The 22,719-nt window shown below is 36.3% G+C and overlaps 2 protein-coding genes across 3 annotated transcripts; both read right to left on the bottom strand.

Annotated features, from left to right (window-relative positions):
• Window positions 1-3,417: 3,417 nt before the first annotated feature.
• LOC109070776 (zinc finger protein 513-like) lies at window positions 3,418-12,698 on the bottom strand. 2 transcript variants are annotated; one of them, XM_042755580.1, is made up of 4 exons: window positions 12,089-12,698; window positions 8,754-8,882; window positions 6,964-7,683; window positions 3,418-4,417 (listed from the first exon to the last, which is right to left on the bottom strand). In XM_042755580.1, exons 1-4 carry the CDS (start codon window positions 12,126-12,128, stop codon window positions 3,654-3,656), a joined length of 1,653 nt encoding a protein of 550 aa, XP_042611514.1. In that variant the 5' UTR covers window positions 12,129-12,698; the 3' UTR covers window positions 3,418-3,653. The 2 variants fall into 2 exon arrangements, with proteins under 2 accessions (XP_042611514.1, XP_042611515.1); XM_042755581.1 differs by having other exon boundaries at window positions 6,964-7,680; window positions 12,089-12,697.
• A 1,007-nt stretch (window positions 12,699-13,705) lies between these two features.
• LOC109070777 (fibronectin type III domain-containing protein 4-like) lies at window positions 13,706-20,975 on the bottom strand. The gene is made up of 6 exons (XM_019087286.2): window positions 20,555-20,975; window positions 18,090-18,205; window positions 17,758-17,962; window positions 16,771-16,860; window positions 15,907-16,043; window positions 13,706-14,702 (listed from the first exon to the last, which is right to left on the bottom strand). Exons 1-6 carry the CDS (start codon window positions 20,625-20,627, stop codon window positions 14,661-14,663), a joined length of 663 nt encoding a protein of 220 aa, XP_018942831.1. The 5' UTR covers window positions 20,628-20,975; the 3' UTR covers window positions 13,706-14,660.
• Between the last annotated feature and the right edge of the window lie 1,744 nt (window positions 20,976-22,719).

The raw sequence follows: 22,719 nt of genomic DNA on the forward strand, positions 1-22,719 counted from the left end.
CCAGCTACTGCGCCGTGACTTCAGCCAGCAACACAAACACCTCATTCTCAGGAAGAATCAACAGTATGAGAGAAAAAAAACAAGTGGATTCGGATCCAAGTCAGAAATTTGTACACATCACATTACTGATATGTTACCTGCACCACAAAAAAATAAAAAAAATAAAATAAAAAAAAAACACTGTTGTTGTGCATTATCCTTCATATTCAATATCAATGATAAAATATGTGCAATGGTCTGTTATTCTGTGACGTCTCTCTCTGGAAAAGCTCAGTTCTGCTCTCTACAGGAAAGAAATGGTAAATGCTTAAACAGTTAAACAGCCAAATTTAGCTTTATGTCATTATATGTTTTCTAACATTGTTGTTTTTCATCTCAGTACTGTTTTCCAGTTTGCAGCATTGTAATAAATACACATTTATTGATTAAAAACTATAGGGAAATAAAAGATAGGATTTGTCTTTATTTTTCTCTTTATATATTATTTCTGTATGTGTGTGAATTTTAGTTGTCAAATAACTAACATTTATTTAAAATGCATTATTTCATTTCCATTTAAAATACAGTGTTTTTAAACACTTTTTTTTTACTATTACTATGTATATATATTGAATATTTTATAGATTTTTCTCCATGGTTAGAGAGTCGGACTCCCAATCGAAGGGTTGTGAGTTCGAGTCTCGGGCCGGCAGGAATTGTGGGTGGGGGAGTGCATGTAGTTAAAGTTCTCTCTCCACCCTCAATACCATTGACTTAGGTGCCCTTGAGCAAGGCATCGAACCCCCAACTGCTCCCCGGGGCGCCGCAGCATAAAATGGCTGCCCACTTCTCCGGGTGTGTGTTCACAGTGTGTGTGTGTGTTCACTGCTCTGTGTGTGTGCACTTCGGATGGGTTAAATGCAGAGCACGAATTCTGAGTATGGGTCACCATACTTGGCTGAATGTCACGTCACTTTCACTTTCACTTTCACTTTCTTGTTTTATCATTCTTTTATTTTTTTTGTTTAAATTGTATGTATGATTGTTAGTTATGTCTGTTGTTTTTTTGAATGATTATTAATTAACTTATATTTAAAGTAATTTATAGCAAATTACAATTGTGTAACTGGCCTAAAATGACAAGCTATTTTGGAGACTTTTTTCTTTACAAATGGAAAACAGAAAAGAAGGTAAAGCAGAATTATATGCTGAAATTCTAGGTGAACTCACACAAATGCGAGTGATACAATGAAACAATATACCAGCATTCCTAGAGCTAATGAAAATAGTGCACTGTAATTAAATGCTGTATAGAAATAGAATATTTATTCTTCCATTACAAATGTCTCAATGCAGCTGCTTTTAAAAGTTTAAAAACATCTTTATTATGAAACCAAAGGCCACTTCTTCAGATCAACAATTTGTGTACAAATATCAGAAAGCTAAAGAAACCCACAAAAATACAGTACATAAATAATCATATTACACCATACGGCAGGCCAAATATCACTGGATTCAGTGCTGTGCATCTAATGCATTCATTCATTCCCTGATTGCACTGAACTCTTGCTGTGTATTTCAGACTGACTGTGTCAGTTCTGTAACAGAGTGAAAACAGACGAAAGAAAACCAAAATTTGCTGAAAGTTTACTAACCCTGAGTCGTTCAAAGGTGTATGTGAGTTTGCTTTTCTTCTTAGGCCAACCAAGATGTAGATGAGTTTGTTTCTTCATCAGGTTTGGTGATATGTAGTGTTTGGTTGCTTTCAGAATGAGAGTCCAAACAGCTGATAAAAACATCACAATAATCCACAAGGGATGATGAAGAAACAAACTCATCTACATCTGGGATGGCCTGAGGACGAGTAACTCTTCAGCAAATGTTTATTTTAGGTGAACTATTCTTTCAATATCCAATATGCATCAAAGTGACTTGTGTACAAAATGTTCAAATGTTTGTTTTGAATGTGATCTGTTCATTATAAAGAGAACATGAGCATGTGGTCCTCACTTTCTTCCTCATGAACTGCGGGGTGGGGAAGCAAAACAGGATCTTTCCCACTGAATGTGTGAGAAAACGAAACCTTCACACGTTTTCATGATTAGTTTTCCTAAGAGAAAATGTCACAGTAGGCATCACACTTTAATCTAAATAAAACTGAAGGAAATATTTTAAAGTCCAGCAAAACACACACACACACACACACACATAATTGTGAATCTCATGAAAACACATCTGGGTTATTTTCACACCAAAAATAAAAGAACAACAGATGCATAAAGAAAATTAGGCTTATTTTAGGACCATTACATCTTTTTTGCACTGTGACATTATTTTCAAGGCAATCGGGTGATTTACGCCATAATGCAATGAAAAAAAAATTATTTTACTGTAATAGAGTAAAGAAAACAAAGGGATAGTACTTCCACAATTTAGCATTACAGAAATGAAAATCGTATAGTTGCGCAATAATGCCGCAATGCAAAAATATGTAAAAATCACCCTCATATTCTTCATGCAAAACATTCCCTTATTTAATAATCGTTTTGGGGTAAGCATAATGCTAGCACTTCTGAACAGTTTTCGTGAGACTCACTCATACGTGTCCCTCTAATGCCCTGGAAAAACCTCAAGTGTGCTGGGGACGGACGAGACCACGATCAGTGCAGCATTTTGCAGTGGCACCAGGAAATTCAGATACAGTAAATGAGGGAAGGAGGAGCAGCACTTCCCAGAGACAAGGCAACATCACTGTCATTGTGCATAAGTGAACATACAGTAGCAGCCAGATGTCTTCAGTGTCATCAAATCCCTCGTGAAACAGAGTAACACACAACTAGAGCTGCTGCATCGACCTGGAACAGGGCCATGTGTCGGTGTTATTGCAGTTCTTTCATTCAGCAATTTAATGAGAATCCATAACAGCAGAGAGGTGAATCTCACAAAACACGTCAGGAACATAATTCACCTCAAATTAAAAAAAAATATTAAAAAAAAATTCAGAGGTTATAAGTTGCAAAAAGAAAATGAAGTCTGGTTTTAGGATAATTTTTTTGCATTGTGATTATAATACAATTATATCATTATTATAATACAAAAAAAAATTATTATTATTTATTGTGCTCCCTTTAAATTTATGCTGATATAAATAAAAATATATATTTATTTTATAGTAATACAGTAACCACAAAAAGAACATAAAATAAATATATATATATATTTGCTGAGATTATCTGTTCCTTGTTTCTATTTTTGTTTTGAAAAATGTAACGAAAATTAAAAACAACATCAAAAATAAGTTTTATATATATATATGTGTGTGTATTTACAATGCAAAAAAATCTTAATAGTCCTAAGAAATATACTTTAATTTTTTTTTTTTTTAATTTTGTGGTGAAATATAGCCTGGACATTTTTTGCGAGACTCAGCCAGTGGTGCATAAATGTGCTCTTTCAGTTCAAGATAATGACCATAACTTGCAAACCTGTGATTCTTGGATTGAAATCATCTGCTGTAAACAGTTGGACAACATACAATCAAGTGAAATAAACCCCCCCCTCAAAAAAAACAGCACACCGGCCCTGTTGCGACTCACTGTTACCGTATGGATTCCTCTGATGATGATGAAAATAATAATAAGGCAACTCGAGATAGACATCATAGAGAGCTTTCACTACATTTCTCCTTCCTCATCCTCTTCCTCTTTCTCCGGCAGCTGCATCTTAGGCCAGCCTTCGGCGGAGTGGCCGTGCTTCTTTTGGTGGCGTTTGTAATTGTCCCAGTGGCCCGTGGTGTAGCCGCACTCCTGGCACTTGAAGGGCTTCTCGCCGGTGTGCCGCAGCATGTGGCGCTTCAGGTTCATGCTCTGGTTGCAGCTGTAGCTGCACACGCTGCACTGGAAGGGCTTGGCGCCCGAGTGGATGCGCTCATGCCGCTTGAGATTGGCCAGGTTGCCGCAAGCGTAGTCGCACACGCGGCATTTGTAGGGCTTCTCGCCCGTGTGCACGCGGTGGTGCCGCTTGAGGTTGTCGAAGTGGGCGGAAGCGTAATTGCACTGTGGGCACTTGTAGGGCTTCTCGCCGCTGTGAGTCTTCATGTGGCGGGCGAGATGGTTGGGGTACTGTGTGACGAACGGACATGATGTGCACGAGAACAGCTTGTCACCTTTCTCCGGGCTGCTCGGGGAGCTTTTGGACAACATGTCTAGTGTGCATTTGCTGCAGATCTGTGCCGTGGCGCCCTCCTCGTCCTCCAGCACCGCGCCGCACACACGGCACGTGAAGGGAAATAGCAGCTCGGGCAGAGGGTCCGACTCTTTGGCCAAACCCTCAGCGTGCAGCAGGGTGGGAGGATGGCGGTCAGTTCGTAGGGTATCGTAGCTTTGGAGGAAGTCAGGGTCGCTACTGATGTGCAGAGTCAGGTCAGACACCACAGACTCTGAAAGACAAAGGAACAAAAACAAGCTTCCTCTTTACAGCGAATCCAGTTTTAGGAAGCCAAAAGTTTCTACTTCCCTTTACTTCATGCTTCACTTCCTCTTTTAGTTTGCATCAAGTGCTTAAAGTGCAAAGTATGATATGCAAGAATAATATAAATGGTAATATGCAACAGCAAGAAAAAATTGCTTCTTTGCTTAGATTCTCAGAATCTGTATTCCTGTTAAGTGCTAATTATTAAAATAATCAAAGTCAAATAAAAGAGCTCACCTGTGAAAGAGTTGGCATTATCAATTTTACTTCTGTAATATGACACATTTGTGACTGAAACAGAATATTCAATGAGAAAACACAATTAGGTCTGTACTTTTTTATACTTCAGGGATTGACTGAATCATGAAAAAAATTTAATGCTTTTTTCATTATCTATTCTGTTTTGATTTTATTTCTATGACAAGTATTTTTGCCATGTATGCTTTTTCTATGATAGGACAGTAAAAGCAGTGAAAGGAAGTGACAGGAGAGTTGAGAAGGGAACATAATGAGCAAAGGACCACAAGCTGGTACTAAAATTCAAATTTGGGGGAAAATTTAGAAAAATGTAGACTGTTCTGATAAATTTGTGATTGCAATTTTCACTTCCGAAATATTCAATCTGTTTAAAAATATGACATATAATATCCGACAGGCAATTTTCAGTCCATTTTATGTAACTTTACAATTTCGCTTCCACATATTCAGTGGTTCAAATTCGCAAACTGCACATCTGGGATCTGAAGGAATAGCAGTAGAGTACCGATGCATGATCTGCATCTGCTGTTAGTCGCTCACCAGCAGGTGGCGCAAGCAGGTGTTGATGAAGACCAGAGCAACAGGTAGAGCAAGCCATTCATTCACAAAAACTGATTTGCAGAAATGGAGCAAGCGGTAAGTAGAACTTATGATTATCAGGGCCAGTATGTAGATGCAGAAAAGCTGATTAAGACTCAAAAGCTGTGTTTACGTTTAATTCAGCATCTTTTCGCTGTTACTACTTTCCCTGTTACTCGTAAGAAGCTCTCTTTTCCAAAGGAGATTGTAATACTATTTTACCCGACGCTGATATACATAACTAACACTACATCTAAGACATATACTGTTTTCGGTTGCTTAAGTTTCCTCAACTTCATGGCTTGTGTGACACTGAGTTGTAATACTGGGGTTTCCCTCTTACGACACTTAACTCACCTCAATGAGTGACACGAAAAAGACCTCAGATCTCAGTACACATCTATACTGATGATGCAAACTATACAGGCAAGCAGATGAGGTCAGAAGACCGCAACGCTATGCATTTTCTTTATAATCGCTTTTCTAGCGCTGTAACGTTAGTTTTTGGTTCGATATTTGCAGGACATTTGCATCCACTAAAAAAAATTATTTGGCCAAAATGTTGTGATTATATTAGGGCTGTCCTCGACTAGGGATTTTTCTGGTCGACTAGTAGTCGTTCATTTGAAGCATTAGTCGACTAATCGATCATTATAATGAGTCTTTAATTGCAATATAGCCTAATAAGCGCTCAAGTACATGCATAAAGCTTGCCACAGCGCACCGGCAGAAGTAATGATTATGAATGTGTCAGTGAAAAACAGTAAGACTGCATACTAGTGCTTTCTTTGTTTTCAGCTTCAGAGATGAAGTCGGCAACACTGACTCGTCATCTCTGCAGTAGTGATGCGCTTGTATGCATGTTTCATACGGATTACATTATCTGAGAATTTTTTTTTGAAAGTAGACATTTCACTCTCTATAAATATATTTTTAATGTCTGTAAGGCAAAGATATACACAGAGTTTCACGCTCAAGTTCACAGACTGAGACAGTAGAAAACAGATCCTGTTTGCTTTCATTATTTAACAAAAGCACGGTATTGTGCTCACACAAATACACACACAAATAAACAGTCTTTACAGATTCTAAAGATGAATTACATTTATCTGTATGACCAAACATTACGGAGTATTTTAAGAGCGAGTACACCAGCGCCTCCATCTGTCCTGCAGTGAGCGCTACTGTTCAGACACTTGAACAGTGCACATTTCTCTAGCTTAACATTAGATTGAGCAGCCATGTAAAGTTGCCAATACTTACATATTTCAGATTATAAGCCATTTTTGAGGTCGATGAATGATAGTCGAGCATTTGGATGTCCTGCCCGATGGACTGTATTACCACAGACCAGCCGTTAATGATCTGTCCGTCATGGACTGCATGACTTTTTTTTTTTTTTTCTGTGACTAAGCGACTAATAAAATTTTGGTCGACCAAGCTTCTTCCAGTTGACTAATGATTAGTCGTCTATTAGGGGGCAACCCTAAATTATACATATATATATATATATATAAAACTCTTCTAGGCTTGATTTGATAACTGCACTTAAGGCATACCATGATTTTGTTTTTTTATTTCGATTCATCATGAAACTCTAATGTGCACAAATAAATCATCCACAATAACAGCAGGAACGTGCATCAAGAAACACTATAAAGTGGATTAAACAATTACCTTCCGTTAAGGCTGTCGATTCGTCCTCCTTGTGGCTCGTCATGTGTTTATTTAAGGAGTGGCTGTTGTTGGCTCTGAAGTCACACTGGCTGCAGTTAAGGTCTTTCTCTTGCGTGTGCATGCGCTGGTGCCTCCTCAGGTTACCCAGAGAGTTGCACGCGAATGTGCAGAACTCGCATTTGTATGGCTTCTCGCCGGTGTGCGTGCGCACGTGCCGCTGCAGGTTCACCAGCTGGGCAGAGGCGTACGTGCACTGCTGGCAGCGGTACGGCTTCTCGCCGTTGTGCGTTTTCATGTGCCGCTTCAAGTGGTTGGAGTAACGTGAGCTGAAGCTGCACAGTTTGCAGGAGTACGTTTTACAAGAGCTTCCGTCAGATGTGGATCTGCCTCGGTTTGCCTTCCCTTGAGCGGTGTCTGTGGGGTGGGCCTCCTCTAGTGGACGGTCCTGCCGGTCTGCGTCTCCACCCTCGGCGCCGCACTGGAGGCAGTAGAGGCCGGCGAGGTCCAGCGCGCCGCTCAGGGGGTCGCCCAGCAGTTGGCCGCACTGCCTGCAGGAGAGGTACGGGGCAAACGTGGTGTCGGGACCCATCTCCTCCCGCTCGCTCTCCGTGTCTCGTGGGTCCTCGAAGTCGCTCTCCATGCTGAGACGGTTGTAGCTGGAGCAGTCCTCATCGCTGAAACCATACACCGGCATTCCCATGTCAGCCGTGACCGAGTCTACCGGGAGATCATAACATACTCTGTTATGCAGTACTTTTTGGTTGTTGCTGTAATTTAGGAATTTTGTTTAAATAGGTATTTGAGGTGAAAAATTTAATTGGTGTAGTAAAATTGTTTGGTTTGTTATAATGGAAGAGAAATGCTGTAAATGCTTAACGTTAGCTTTGTCAACTTGCAGTACACTTATACAGATGACCTGACATGACTAAAAGCAACAAAACCTAATTTTTAATTTAATGTGGTTTTCATTTATCACAAAATCACTGTAAAGCAATGTCTTAAGCTGGTTTCTGGGTCTATGGCAACAGCAATAGAAAGGTTTAATAAATAAAAAACAACAACAATAATAGTTATTATTATTATTTGAAAAAATAGTACATAATATTATATAACAACAACAATACTTACTGGTATTAGTATTATTATTATTACAATATAATATCATACATTACTTTTACTATCGTTATTATTAATATTAATAATTAATTATTATTTGTATTGGCATTGCTAATAATAATAATAAAATAAAATAATAATAATGTTATAACTAGCTATTGCTATTATTATTATCACTAGTGATAAAATATTATAATATATTTATTATATTAATATTATTTATAATAATAGCTTTTATTACTGTCATTATTATTGTAATTATTATTTATATAAAACAAGGCAAAAGTGTTTTTTTATTATATATTTTTTTGTTTTTTTTATTATTATTTTTATTATATAATTATTTTTATTATTTTCATAAGGAAAGTGTTTTAGTATTAGCTATTCTACAGATTATTTTAGTATTATAATAATAATATTAAGAATAATGATGATTATTATTACGACTATAAAACAAGGTTTCACAAAGTTTAATTAGTAAAAGTGTTTTTTAATAACAGTTATTCTACAACAGCTTTCATCCAATTTTTAAAGCCTATTAACATTATCTATCCATTTAATAACTAGCATAAATATTATTTTTACATTTAGACTCGGCAAATGCTTGGCTGAAGTATGGAACAGTATAGCAAAATAATTGTAAGCTGACTTAAAGTAATTCATATATCACTGACCCGAGTCCCTCTCAAAACCCACGATCCTGTAGTCATTTTCTCCAAAACCCAGTTCCTGTCCGAGGAGGAAGTCACTCTCCAGGACCAGGTTTTCCTGATTGCCGACTGCCGCCCCATCTTCAGCTCCCACTGCAAACAAACAACACAACACCACAGTCTATAATAACAACATTTAAAATCATAGTAACAATAGAAAATAATTTATTGGATTAGAAAACAAGTGGCTCATTCTCATCCTAAACTCATGCATGTTGAGTAAATATTGTGTAAAATGTTAATCATACTGTAAATTAAATAGCAGCAATATATCAGCCTCCTTGTTCTACTGACATCACCATAGGTGACTGAAAACTATCTCTTAAGATTTTAATGAATTGTATAGATATTACACATTCCAGAAGAAGCCTTAGCTGAAGCTTATCTGTAAATGATTCTCAGTCATATCCAGTAAATAGGTATGAGAGACTTATACAGTGATGAGACTGATGGTTATCAGCACTACAGCTCTGGAATGAGGAAAGAAAATATGACTGGAATGAATGAAGGAGGAAGGAACAGTGGCGAGATGCCAGATAAAGGGAGGGAGTCGAGTCAGAGATGGGCCCCGCGGCAGGAACAGGGGTCTGTCCTGAGGAAACGCAGTGAGGAAAGAATGACGACAGAAGAGGGGAAAGCCGATGTGTGTTCATTCATTGAGCTGATTCTTAAAGACAAGTAACTCAACATTAAACAAGGGCTTTGGAAACAATCATTCACTCAAACGATTTCCTTTAGATCTTATATAAAAGCTCTAGAGCAGGGCTGTCAAACTCAGTTTCTGGAGGGCCGGAGCCTTGCAGAGTTTAGATTGAACACACCCGATCCAACTAATCAAGTCCTTAGTTATTTGAGAACTTCATGGTACAGTATGTGTGTTGGAGCAGGGTTCAAATAAAACTCTGGCCCTCCAGGAACTGAGTTTGACAGCCCGATCTAGAGGAACTAAAAAGTGCTGTTTTCAAACTAAAGGAATGGTTAGACTTGTGTTTGTTCAACAAAAACCACATGATCTGCAACCTTAATTTTGACAGAAATGGACACAGACATTATTTCAACAATAAAGCACCGCAAAAAGGAAGTTAATGGGGTGAAAACACAGTGGGAAAAAAAAAAAATACAGAAACCAAGGACATGTGACTTAAAGGGATACTCCATCCCAAAATGAAAACGTTGTCATTAATCACTTACCCTCGTGTCGTTCCAAACCCATAAAAGCTTTGTTCGTCTTCAGAACACAATTTAAGATATTTTGAGACTGGATGTGCCGTTTCTACGTGTATTTAGCTTTGATTTGAAATAAAACAGCGCATCCTTGTGGTGCGGAGGACACTGAAGAGCATACACAGCATACAGTGATATGGAGAGACACAGAGGAGACTGTTGACAAAATAATTGTTGAATAAAGTCGTTATTTTTGTTTTCTTTGCTTACAAAAAGTGTTCCCGTCGCTTCATATAACCCAGATTGCACGTCTGATGGCAGATGGAGTATTCTGACGATGACTTTCATACCTTTTATGGACCTTGAGACTGTTATTTATTTGGCAGTCTATGGGACAGTCACAAGCCTCCCGGTTTTCATCCAAAATATCTTAAATTGTGTTCCGAAGACGAACAAAGCTTTTAAGGGTTTGGAACGACATGGGCTGATTACCGTATTTTCCGGACTATAAGTCACACTTTTTTTTCATAGTTTGGCTGGTCCTGCGACTTATAGTCAGGTGCGACTTATTTATCAAAATTAATTTGACATGAACCAAGAGTAATGAACCAAGAGAAAACATTAACCTCTACAGCCGCGAGAGGGCGCTCTATGCTGCTCAGTGCTCCTGTGGCATACCCCTGAATACATTAACTGAAAACAACTGAAAACTGTTAACTGAAATATTAACTTAAAGACAACTGAGAAAGACTGAATGCAAACAAAATGCCCCCCCCCAAAAGAAAATCCTATTCTGCAGATTACAAACTGTAAAATATGGTAAAATATGCAGCCGATCTGATAGGTGACAGGAGCACTGAGCAGCGTAGAGCGCCCTCTCGTGGCTGTAGACGGTAATGTTTTCTCTTGGTTCTTGGTTCTAAATAAATGCGACTTATATATGGTTTTTTCCTTGTCATGACGTATTTTTGGACTGATGCGACTTATAGTCCGAAAAATACGGTAATGACAAAATTTCCTTTTTGGGGTGGAGTATCCTTTTAACAACAAAATATATCCACTATAAAAGAGAGAAAGAGAGATACACACACACACACACAGACAATTATTTGCTATACATTTTTTTTATAAATTATTTATTATTAATAATAATTATTATTTTGACATAAGTAGTTAAAGACATCTAATGTACAGAGGTACCACACTTTGTTTTTATTCATATTAAAAAATAGTATTTATTATTGTTATTAGTAGTAGTAGAAGTAGTAGTAATAGTAATGCTTTCAACTATTTAAAATTGGATTAATGACTAATGTCATAACTGGCCATGTAAATAATGTAGTCTCAAATATGTATAAATCTATATATATTTGTGTGTGTGTGTGTATGTGTGTATATATATATATATATATATATATATATATATATATATATATGTATATATACACATACACACACACACACATACATATACAGACATAATATTTTATTAGCAAATATAGTATATATTTTTTAAAAAGTAGCTATTATTGATATTATAATTTTGACTATTCATAACTGAAATAAAGATTAGTCATAATCAGTCATGTGAATAGTCTCAAAATGAAATATACTGATATTACATCAGACATGTATTGATATTTGTCCATTTTCCTAACACTTATTTCAGTGAAATTATGAAATACTTGAAGTGCAGGAGTTTCATTGCAACACAAAATCAGAAGACACCGTCAAACCCAGTAAAACTACAGAGAGAGAACTCAGGAGATCTGCAACACCTACATCTGACAGGCTCCGGAGGGTCAGCTTTCCTAAATATTAAATATGCTGCTGATTTTCAACAGTAGAACATAAGATCATGCTGCAGGAGATCAAGAGAGGAACTAAAACAGCCAGAAATGTCTGAACGAGCTCATTTAATAACTAGAGACAGACTGAATGTGGGGATCAACATGCACTTTATACACTCTTATTAATAACAATCAACAGAAGCAAACACAATCACACTGATCTCAACAATACAACATGAAAATCAGGAGTTCATCTAAATATATATATGAGAAGATAAAGTCAAACTGTGCACTGAACTGAACTGAACTGAACTGAATTGGGGTGAGACAGAAATCCAGACTTACATTTGACAGGCTGTGGGTTCGACTGTTTTCTTCTAGGCATTTTCTCTGAATGTGTCTGTTTATAATCAGCAGTTCCCTGTTGAGCTGATCTTCATCGCCATCATCTTCCTCTTCCTCATTTTCCTCTTCCTCTCCCGAACAAAGAGTTCCTCAGATCACTCATAAACCCCGAGTTAAACACGTTTAATACCGTGTATCTCCAGAAAACATATCCAAACCACTGAAACTCCCGTTATTATTTCAGTTAGCGTGAGCTAATATTAAACTACATACGTAATTCATGGACAAAACTGCAGAAACGCTGTCAAATACGATTATATTAAGTTTACATTGGCGTCTCGAGTCTGTTATTCATCCAAAGCAATGAAAAAATTAAGATATTTTGGATATAATTTGTGTTTTCAGTCGAAGGCTAACTAGCATGACTAGCTAGCCCAAAAAGAGAAGACAAATAAAAGTCCAGTGTTTATAAGCTCTGGACAACCAGCAGCGGGAATATCAGCGTCTCTCCACGAGGAATTATTTTTCCAGGTGGATTTTTATCCCGGTAAAGTGTCTCCATGTGTTGAAGAAGTTTGCTGCTGGAGTTGTTGTGATGGGAATGTGCAGCACAGGAAGTGATTGAAAGAGTTCAGCGTGAAACAGTGAAACCGTGACCCCTACTGGACAGTCAGAGTACTGCAGCGCACTAACCTATCTATCTATCTATCTATCTATCTATCTATCTATCTATCTATCTATCTATCTATCTATCTATCTATCTATCTATCTATCTATCTATCTATCTGTCTATCTATCTATCTATCTGTCTGTCTGTCTGTCTGTCTGTCTGTCTGTCTGTCTATCTATCTATCTATCTATCTATCTATCTATCTTTCTATCTATCTATCCGTCTGTCTGTCTGTCTGTCTGTCTGTCTGTCTGTCTGTATCTATCTATCTATCTATCTATCTATCTATCTATCTATCTTTCTATCTATCTATCTATCTATCTATCTATCTATCTATCTATCTATCTATCTGTCTGTCTGTCTATCTATCTATCTATCTATCTATCTATCTATCTATCTATCTATCTATCTATCCGTCCGTCTATCTGTCTGTCTGTCTGTCTATCTATCTATCTATCTATCTATCTATCTGAATAAACACTTCTTAAACACTTAAAATGTCAAAAAAAAGACTTTATGGATTATGTACATTTATCTAATTTTTTTCTTTAAGTTATAATATAATATAACATTTCTGCCTCTCTAAAAGAATTAACAGGCAAAGTTCATGGTTTTCCATTTTCTATTTATTGAAAATTGGGATAAACAAAATGAAAACATTATTTTTAATTATTCTATCATTTCTTAAACACTTAAAAGTTTAAAAATGTCCTCATGGATTATATTATATATTGTAGGTTAGTCATATGTACTGTATATGTCCATATATATATATATATATATATATATACAAAGATACATTTTTTATATAATTTCCTTAACACTTTAATAAAAAAAATCTCCTCATGGATTATATATTTTAATCATACAATGATATATATAATATAAAATTATTCCTCTGGCTCTCAATAAATGAGGGAATAAATAAATAAATAAATAGACAAAGCTCATGGTTTTTTATTTTCCATTTATTGGAAAGCAGAATTGAGAACAAAAATATTAACAAACTTCCCTTCTAAGTTTTGCAATGAAATTTAGTTTATAAACTACATTCTTTATCTATTGCCCAAAACTACAGCTATGTGTAGCTGATTTACTATATACTGTATATAACATAATCAAAACTTCTCAATTAGAGTATTTTATCTGAACTATGCACATTACAGTACCAGGGTAGACATATGCTTTTACTAACTCTTTAATTTACAAGCTCAAAATAGAAACTTTAACTAGTCTGGCTTAGAAATGCACACACAAATCCATTTCTTATGAACACGGACACTCCTGCACTGGATCTGCTGTAAACCTCACCGCTGAACACTCAATCGACTCTACAAGGGTGTGAAACATTTAATAACAGTGTTAATACTTAATAAAAACATAAAAGAAGCCAATGATCTACTGTTCACTGCGGTTAGAAGTTAATAATGCATATTATAAGGCCACGTCTGTGGCTGATGATGAATTTATTGTCATGATTTACACGTATTAATGAGAAATGCCACATTTGTAATTATTACAATTATTAGCCCTCTTTCAATGCAACACATTCTCTCTCTCTCTCTCTCTCTCTCTCTCTCACACACACACACACACACACACACACACACCATCATCAAACATCCGGCTGCCGGTGTTTTCACAATCATATCCTTAGCACCGATAGCTCCTCCAGTTAATAATACAGTTGATGTATTAGTCAAAGAAGTACAGTATGTTCATTGTCCAGGGCATTGTTGTTTATTGGAGTATACTGTACTACTGAATACCCGTATACTACCTTACAATTCCCGATGTGGCTGAGAGCTTTACGTTACTATTGCCTTTAACGCTTGAATATCAGAAGATGAGCTGATATCTGCTGACAGGTCTGACAGACCAGGATCCGCGGTGATGCTGTGGTTAAACCTTGATGATGCTGATAGAGGATGATGTCCTTTGGAACTACACAAGAGTAAAAATAGTCAGAGTTAAGAATGAAAGAAGAGAACAACAATAAGGTTCCATTTGTTAAGATTAGTCAACTGCACTAGTTAACATGAACTAACAATAAAAAATCTTTTTAAAGCAAGTTTTGGTAACACTATTTTAAGGTTCCATGTATTAACATTAGTAACAGTAGTTAACATGCACTAACTAACTAAGAATGATTAATGTTTAAATTTACTAATATATAATATCAAAATCAAAATTTGTATTTGTTAATATTCTTTAAAATAAAAAGTGCTATATGTTAATATTATTTAAGGTACCTGAGCTTACGAGAATGAGCTAACAACAAACCATAATATTTGTTTTATTGCAACACTATGTAAAGTTTGGCGCTCTAGCGGTTAATAAACAGAACTGCACGCATCCCACGGAAGAACATTCTAACCGGAGCTACTTCTCCAAGTTTATGTCTATGGCGATTCACGCAGGTATGTGTTACTCCGCGGCGGTGACGAGCCAAACAGGCTACAATAGTCCAAAAATAATCACTTAGTATAAATGTACCATAGTGATTTGGGATAAGACAAAACGGCGGTTTGGTAGATGAATTTATGATGTACTCGCTCATTATATACATTTAGCAAATTTTGAACAGAGTAAAAGTTGCTCTAACTTTATTTACATTCATTAATGTTAACAAAGATTAATAAATACTGTAACAAATAATAGTAAACGTTAGTTAATGCATTAACTAATGGGACACAATTGTAAAAGATACTATACAGTATATTTAGAATACGGAACCTACTGCATTTTTAAAATCACGTGGTATACAATAATTTATACCACAATACAATATGCAATATGCAGACATAAAATACAGTCTGTTTCTACACCAACAAAGTTGCCATATATTCACAGAAAATCAAATATTTTAGATTGTGTATAATGGAGAATGAGAATGTATATTGTGGAAGTTATAGACTTCATTATTTGACCCTACACTTCCAAAGTGACAAATCAACCAAAAGTAATATGATTTTTTTTTTCTTTCAACATCTCTGACTTATTTGATCAGACTACTAAGAGTGGAAACATTTACATAAATCTGAATTAAAATGCAACACAATTTTATTTGATATATATTCACTAAATGCATAAAAAGCATGTTCACATGCTGATTAAAAGCATATGTGATCAGTGGTGAAGGTCTCACCTTGCTGCCCAGCAGGCCTCCGTGATGATAGTCCGGGGTGCTCTGGCCGGACAGCGGCTTGCTCTTCTCTTTACTGTGGCTGTTGGAGTCGTTGTCTTTGATGATATCGTACTGCTTACAGAAGAGCACGATCACAGCTGCAGCGAGACAGAGATCAGCTTGATTACGGGACGCAGATCAGATACGTTTCATTAAAACAACACACTATCTTACATCTAGACATCTCAACTGAGTTTGAAAGGAGAAAGTTTTATTAAGGTCATTGTAAAATCAGCAAGGTAGGCCTAGTATTCTGCAAAGTGAGGAAAATATTTCAACAATGCCAAAATGTAACATTTGAATGCAGATCCGAGAAGTTTACAGCTCTGATAAATGGAAACCTTGCCTACTGTATCTTTTGTAAGATATCTAAATTATCAGCATGATCAAAAATATGCTGAAAAACCTGTCCCTTACATGCCTTCTGTCATCATATTGATAGCTTATCCTTTTTTTAGCACGTATACTTGTAAAAACATCCTCCTTCAGATCATGGTTTACATGGCTTTTTGCAGTGTAAGGTTTACCTGATGATCCTTACATATTTTATCATACACACACATAGCTCCTTATTCTCTGATGTGCGACTCCTGTAACTCATACTCAAAAAACTTCAATGCAAACTTTTTATATATACTGTATATTTTGTCTAAAGTTTCTAAAAAAAAAAAATTCTGACTATTATTTTATATGTCAGGCTTTACAGGAGGAAGGACAAGTCAAAATTGTTTCCTTTGGTAATCAATATCATGAATATCATTGCAGCCACATTATTTCTTGTTCGTCATAATTATGTGTAACTACATCCAACGCAACATGCTTTACCTGCCCACATTAGTAGTACAGTCATAATGATCAGTATCTCTCCAGTCTGCAGGTGTCTGGAAATGTCTAAACCCTCAACCGCAGGGTCATCTGATCAGGTGAACAAGACAACACGCGTTAGAGGATTGAAGAGAATTAATAATGATGTTTCTTATTAAAAACTCACTAAACAGATCATGTCTGTTAGCTTTGAGCTGCACAAAACTTCTTGTTTAATAGGAAATAAATCAAAACACTAATCACTGATGTACTTTACACGCTATCAGAACTTCATCTTACTTTTAGGCCATATAAATATCAGCAGCTGAACCAAATTTTTGCTGAATTTGGGTTTGCTGAGCCACCAAAGTTTTGGATTTCATGAGTTTTCGGTGGTCAGATCATTTAATTGACTTCTTAAACTATGGAAGCCTGTTTCTGCCACAGAAAAAAAAAATAATAATAATTGTGACAATTATTATTATTATTATTATTATTATTATTATCATTGCAATTCTGAGTTTATATCTCAGAATTCAGACTTTTCTCTTGCGGTTCTGTACAAAAACAAGTCAGAATTATTAGATAAAAAGTTGCAATTACCTTTGCTGTTTGTTATTCTGTGGCAGAAGCAAACAAACAAACAAACAAAAAACAACTGTTAAATGTAAAATCAGAATTCGGAGAAAAAAGTCAGAATTGCAAGGTAGAAAAATTCAGAATTGTGACAAACTTGGAACTGTGAGAATTAGAATTGTGAGGAATTAAGTCTGAATTTTGATATATAAATACAGAATTGCAAGAATAAAAAGTCAGAATTGAGAGACAAAAAGTCGCAATTACCTTCTTTATTCCGTGACAGAAATGGGCTTCCATGTTAAAGTGGTATTTCACAATAAAAATGTCAAATGTACTTTATTAAATGAATGATACTGGACTAATGCTGTACATGATCCAATAAAAATAAAAATAAATAAATAAATAAATAAATAAAACAGACACGTTTACCCTGATCCATCATGGAGGATTGAAAACGTTCAGACTTTTTAAGCGTCCTGAAGTGAATCTTTTTGCTGGCCAGACTCTCTCCATAGAGTCCCACAGACTGGACCTGGATAATATAATCCATGTTTTCATCCAGATCCCAAAGTATACAAGCTTGACTGGTCGTGTTCACCTCACGAATGAAACGCTGCATCAACCCGTCCTGACGCTAAAACACACACACATTCATGCACATGAAGATTCATCAGAGGGTAAATTTATTGCAGATATTAAATGTCAGACTTCTTCTATTATAATAACGTCCCAGGGCTGCATCTCATTGTAATAACTTTGACCTGCTGTGAGATGGCAAAGCCAATTACGGTCTCTCCCTCCGGAATATTCCAGGACACGGTGGCCGAATCCGGCCGCAGGTGAGTAACAGAGATATTGACAGGAGCAGCAGGGCGGTCTGTGAAGCACAAATCACCAGCGTGAAACATTTATTAGCACAACCCCCAATGCACTCAAACATATACAACTGAAATAAAGATTGAACTATACAATAAAAAACTCCATAAACGTCACGTTTGAAAAGATTAAACCATGTTACTGTTGCATGCAGAAGGACAATGTTTGTGAGGTATTTTTAGATGCTTTAATTCTTTTTCTGTCTTCATTTCCCCAAGACATCCAAGGGCCAACCTGACATCCTCTCAAAGAACAACTACAATAATGCAGTTCATAAATATGCAACACTTCTGTATTTAGCTGATTCATTCTGCTGGGATATTATGCAAATTAAGTCTAATTTTATTTCTTTTCTTTAATAGGATCAGCATGACTCAGTTGGTCAAAATTAGTGGTAAACTCTTCTGTGCCAAATTTCTGACTTTATGCGCCAGTGTGAAAAATCAGTTTGACAGAAAAGGGCTTTTGGTTTTTAACCAACACCCAACAACATATTCTTAATATAAAAGTAATTCTTTAAACCAGGGGTGTTAAACTCAATTCCTGGAGGGTCGGAGCACTGCATAGTTTTGTTCCAACCCTACTTCAACACATATACCATGTAGCTTTCAAATAAGCCTGAAAGACTTGATTAGTTGGATCAGGTGTGTTTAATTAGGGTTGAATCTAAACTCTGCAGTGCTCCGGCCCTCCAGGACTTGAGTTTGACACCCCTGCTTTAAACGGTCTAGAGAGGATAAAGAGAAATGCATTAAGGCACTTTTAACCATGCTTTTTTATGAATCTGTTCAGAAGGAATTTAAAGACATTATAAACACTACAGTTTGGCCTTCTGCTACAATATAATTGTAAATCTGCTTTCAAATCATCTGTATTGTTAAACACTATAGAAATACATTTGACATGAACTAACAATTATACAACATAGCTGAAAATCATATCAATATAAAAATCACACGCAGTATATACACATACTGTGTATATATACATATATATATATATATATATATATATATATATATATATATATATATATATATACACACACACACACACACACACACACACACACACACACACACACACACACACACACACACACACACAGGACATGCTTGGAACTGGATCCCTGTTAACCAACTGCTTTTATGCACATTCAGCACTGACATCTTTATTTTTTAAAAGTATGCTTTCTAAACCAAAGCTCATATTGGCATATCTTACTTCAAGAGGTAGATAAAATACAATACAGCTACTAAGATGACTGACCTATGCACAAAACAATCTACACCAACCTTCTCTTTGCTAATACTGCATGCATAGCAAAATGATTTGCTGATAAAGTGCTGATAACCAACAGAAAGGTTAACATCTTGTGAATATGCACATTAGCACATTTTTCTTTGAAATAATGTTGTTTTTTTTATTAAAAAGAAGTGCATATTGAAAACGTGCAAATATAGTCTTAGATTAAAAATAAAAAACAGTTATGTACAGTAAGTATGGTTCAAAATGTCAGCAGTACCCTAAACCCAATTTATGTGTCCATTTCAAAGCTAAACACCCCCTTGTAAATAATTTAGTCTGAAAGGAGAGCACAAATGCTGGCCTGGCAGGACAATTGAGCCAGTGTTTTAGGATCAAACACATTCACAGAGCTCAGCAGGAAAGCAAACATTGCGTCAGAAGGATGAGTAACGGCACACATCCTTTATTCCTGGTATTTGCCAACAAAAGAGAAATTCAGCTCTCTGTAACAAGCCAAGGTCAATGCTAAATGAACATACAGTACATTGTGTATGGTTTCTGATAAAATTGGCTTATTAAGAATAAGTGCACTGAGAGAGATTCCAGTCTTTCAATAAACTGTAGAGTTCGATGTAATTACAGGTTTGACAGTAGTTTAAATTACTTTAAGTGCATTGAAGGGTGTGCAAAAAATGCATAAATCTTCCATACATGACAGTAATGAATTAGTTTTAAGTAACATAGTAGTTTGAGACCATATTTCCGTTTTGCATAAATAATACATCATTTTTACCCATTGCACTAGCACTTAAATGTCATGATTTGACATGCTCCAGCTCAAGTCATACCCTCAGCACTATCTATTGGGCCATTAAATCAAAGACAAGACTAACGGAGTAAAAGCAATTTCCTTAATGTGTTCCTCCGCTGGATGGCTCCCGGGGAGCTTGTCGAAACACAACACTGAAAGCATTATATAACACAGCCTTCTCTTATGCTTGACTGTAGTCATGGTGACCAACAAGTATAAAAAGATACACGCTGCATTTGATCTTTTTTCTAAGTCAAACTGTATGACATAGAAAAACATAAGTTGACTTACTCGCCCCTGCAGAGCAGATGTGGCATCCGAACAGAGACAGAACGAGGCTCATAAAAGTGACTAGGTGAATCATATCTTCCTGAGGAGTTAATCCAGATGTGCGACGCCGATTTCCACGGAAAAGTATTACATGATTATCAAGAACGCATTTGTATGCAACACGTATACATTGTGATCACGAAGATGATAAACAATCTAAGCCAGCGTCATCCTCAGCATCCTCGCAGTCTGATGTCCAATGCGCCTCAATCTGTTTCCATCCGAATCCGCAAAGAGCGAGAAGACGCTTCCTTTCTCGGTGATCTTTAATGATTTGAGAGCTACAGAAAGCACACCGTCCTCTCATCAATACTACAAAGGAACGTCAGCCTCGCCACCAGTTACATCCGCGCGACTAATGTAACGCGTAAACGCGTAACTTCCATAGAGCATCCGAAACGCCGCAGATTTCACAGATTCGACTTTTCCGGATCAATAGCTCGCGAGCAAAACGTTTTTAGTACACGAATTATGCCTCTTTTCACTCGTAGTGATGTAGTAAACGAGCTACAAGCGAGTTTGCCTGAAAACAAGCTTTCCTCCGCTCTGTACAGAATACGTTGATCTCAATTGCGCTGGCGTCTGAGAGACAAGTCTGAACGGACCGTCTGCAAAGTGCGACATTGATAAAAAGGTTGCTAATAAAATACTCAATAACTTCACAGTAACACACTGTAGTGTCACCAAATTCAGTTCACACATCACTGCTCTCCTGCTGGTTATACTACAACTTTCATTTTGAAAGTAATTGCTTTTGCAATTTTTTTATGATTTTTTTATTTTTTTTATTATGAAAAATAGTTAATAACTTCACAATATAATAGTTAATAACTTTACTGTAACACACGTACTTCCACCAAATTCAGTTCACACATCACTGCTCTCCTGCTGGTTATACTACAACTTTGATTTTAAAAGGAATTGCTTTGACAGATTTTTTTATGATTTTTTTTATTATGAACAATAGTTAATAACTTTACTGTAACACACTGTACTTTCACCAAATTCTATTCACACATCACTGCTCTCCTGCTGGTTAAACTACAGCACTCGTTTTGAAAGTAATTGCTTTGGCACATTTTTATGATTTTTATAATGAAAAATTGTTAATAACTTCGTTATTGAACATAATAGTTAATAACTTTACTGTAACACACTGTACTTTCACCAAATTCTGTTCACACATCACTGCTCTCCTGCTGGTTATACTACAACTTTCATTTCGAAAGTAATTGCTTTGACATAATTTTATGATTTTTTATTATGAAAAATAGTTAAGAACTTTACTGTAACACACTGTAATTACTTAAAATAGTTTTAACAGATTAAATCACGACTGCATTTCTACCACACTTCACCAGCCAACCAGAGAAGCAACTTTCATCTCTACGTGCAATGATGCAGGTAGAGATTAACTGAAACTGCTCCTGGGTACTACTACAGTTACAGTTACGTCTATTTTAAATACACAGGTGCATCTCAATAGATTAGAATGTCATGGAAAAGTTCATTTATTTCAGTAATTCAACTCAAATTGTGAAACTTGTGAATTAAATAAATTCAGTGCACACAGACTGAAGTAGTTTAAGTCTTTGGTTCTTTTAATTGTGATGATTTGGCTAACATTTAACAATAACCCACCAATTCTCTATCTCAACAAATTAAAATATGGTGACATGCCAATCAGCTAATCAACTCAAAAAACCTGCAAAGGTTTCCTGAGCCTTCAAAATGGTCTCTTAGTTTGGTTCACTAGGCTACACAATCATGGGGAAGACTGCTGATCTGACAGTTGTCCAGAAGACAATCATTGACACCCTTCACAAGTAGGGTAAGCCACAAACATTCAGTGCCAAAGAAGCTGGCTGTTCACAGAGTGCTGTATCCAAGCATGTTAACAGAAAGTTGAGTGGAAGGAAAAAGTGTGTGGAAGAAAAAGGATGCACAACCAACCGAGAGAACCGCAGCCTTATGAGGATTGTCAAGCAAAATCAATTCAAGAATTTGAGTAAACTTCACAAGGAATGGACTGAGGCTGGGGTCAAGGCATCAATGGCCACCACACACAGACGTGTCAAGGAATTTGGCTACAGTTGTCGTATTCCTCTTGTTAAGCCACTCCTGAA

The sequence above is a fragment of the Cyprinus carpio genome, unplaced genomic scaffold, assembly GCF_018340385.1.
Source record: "Cyprinus carpio isolate SPL01 unplaced genomic scaffold, ASM1834038v1 S000006726, whole genome shotgun sequence".
In the NCBI taxonomy this organism is placed as follows: domain Eukaryota; kingdom Metazoa; phylum Chordata; class Actinopteri; order Cypriniformes; family Cyprinidae; genus Cyprinus; species Cyprinus carpio.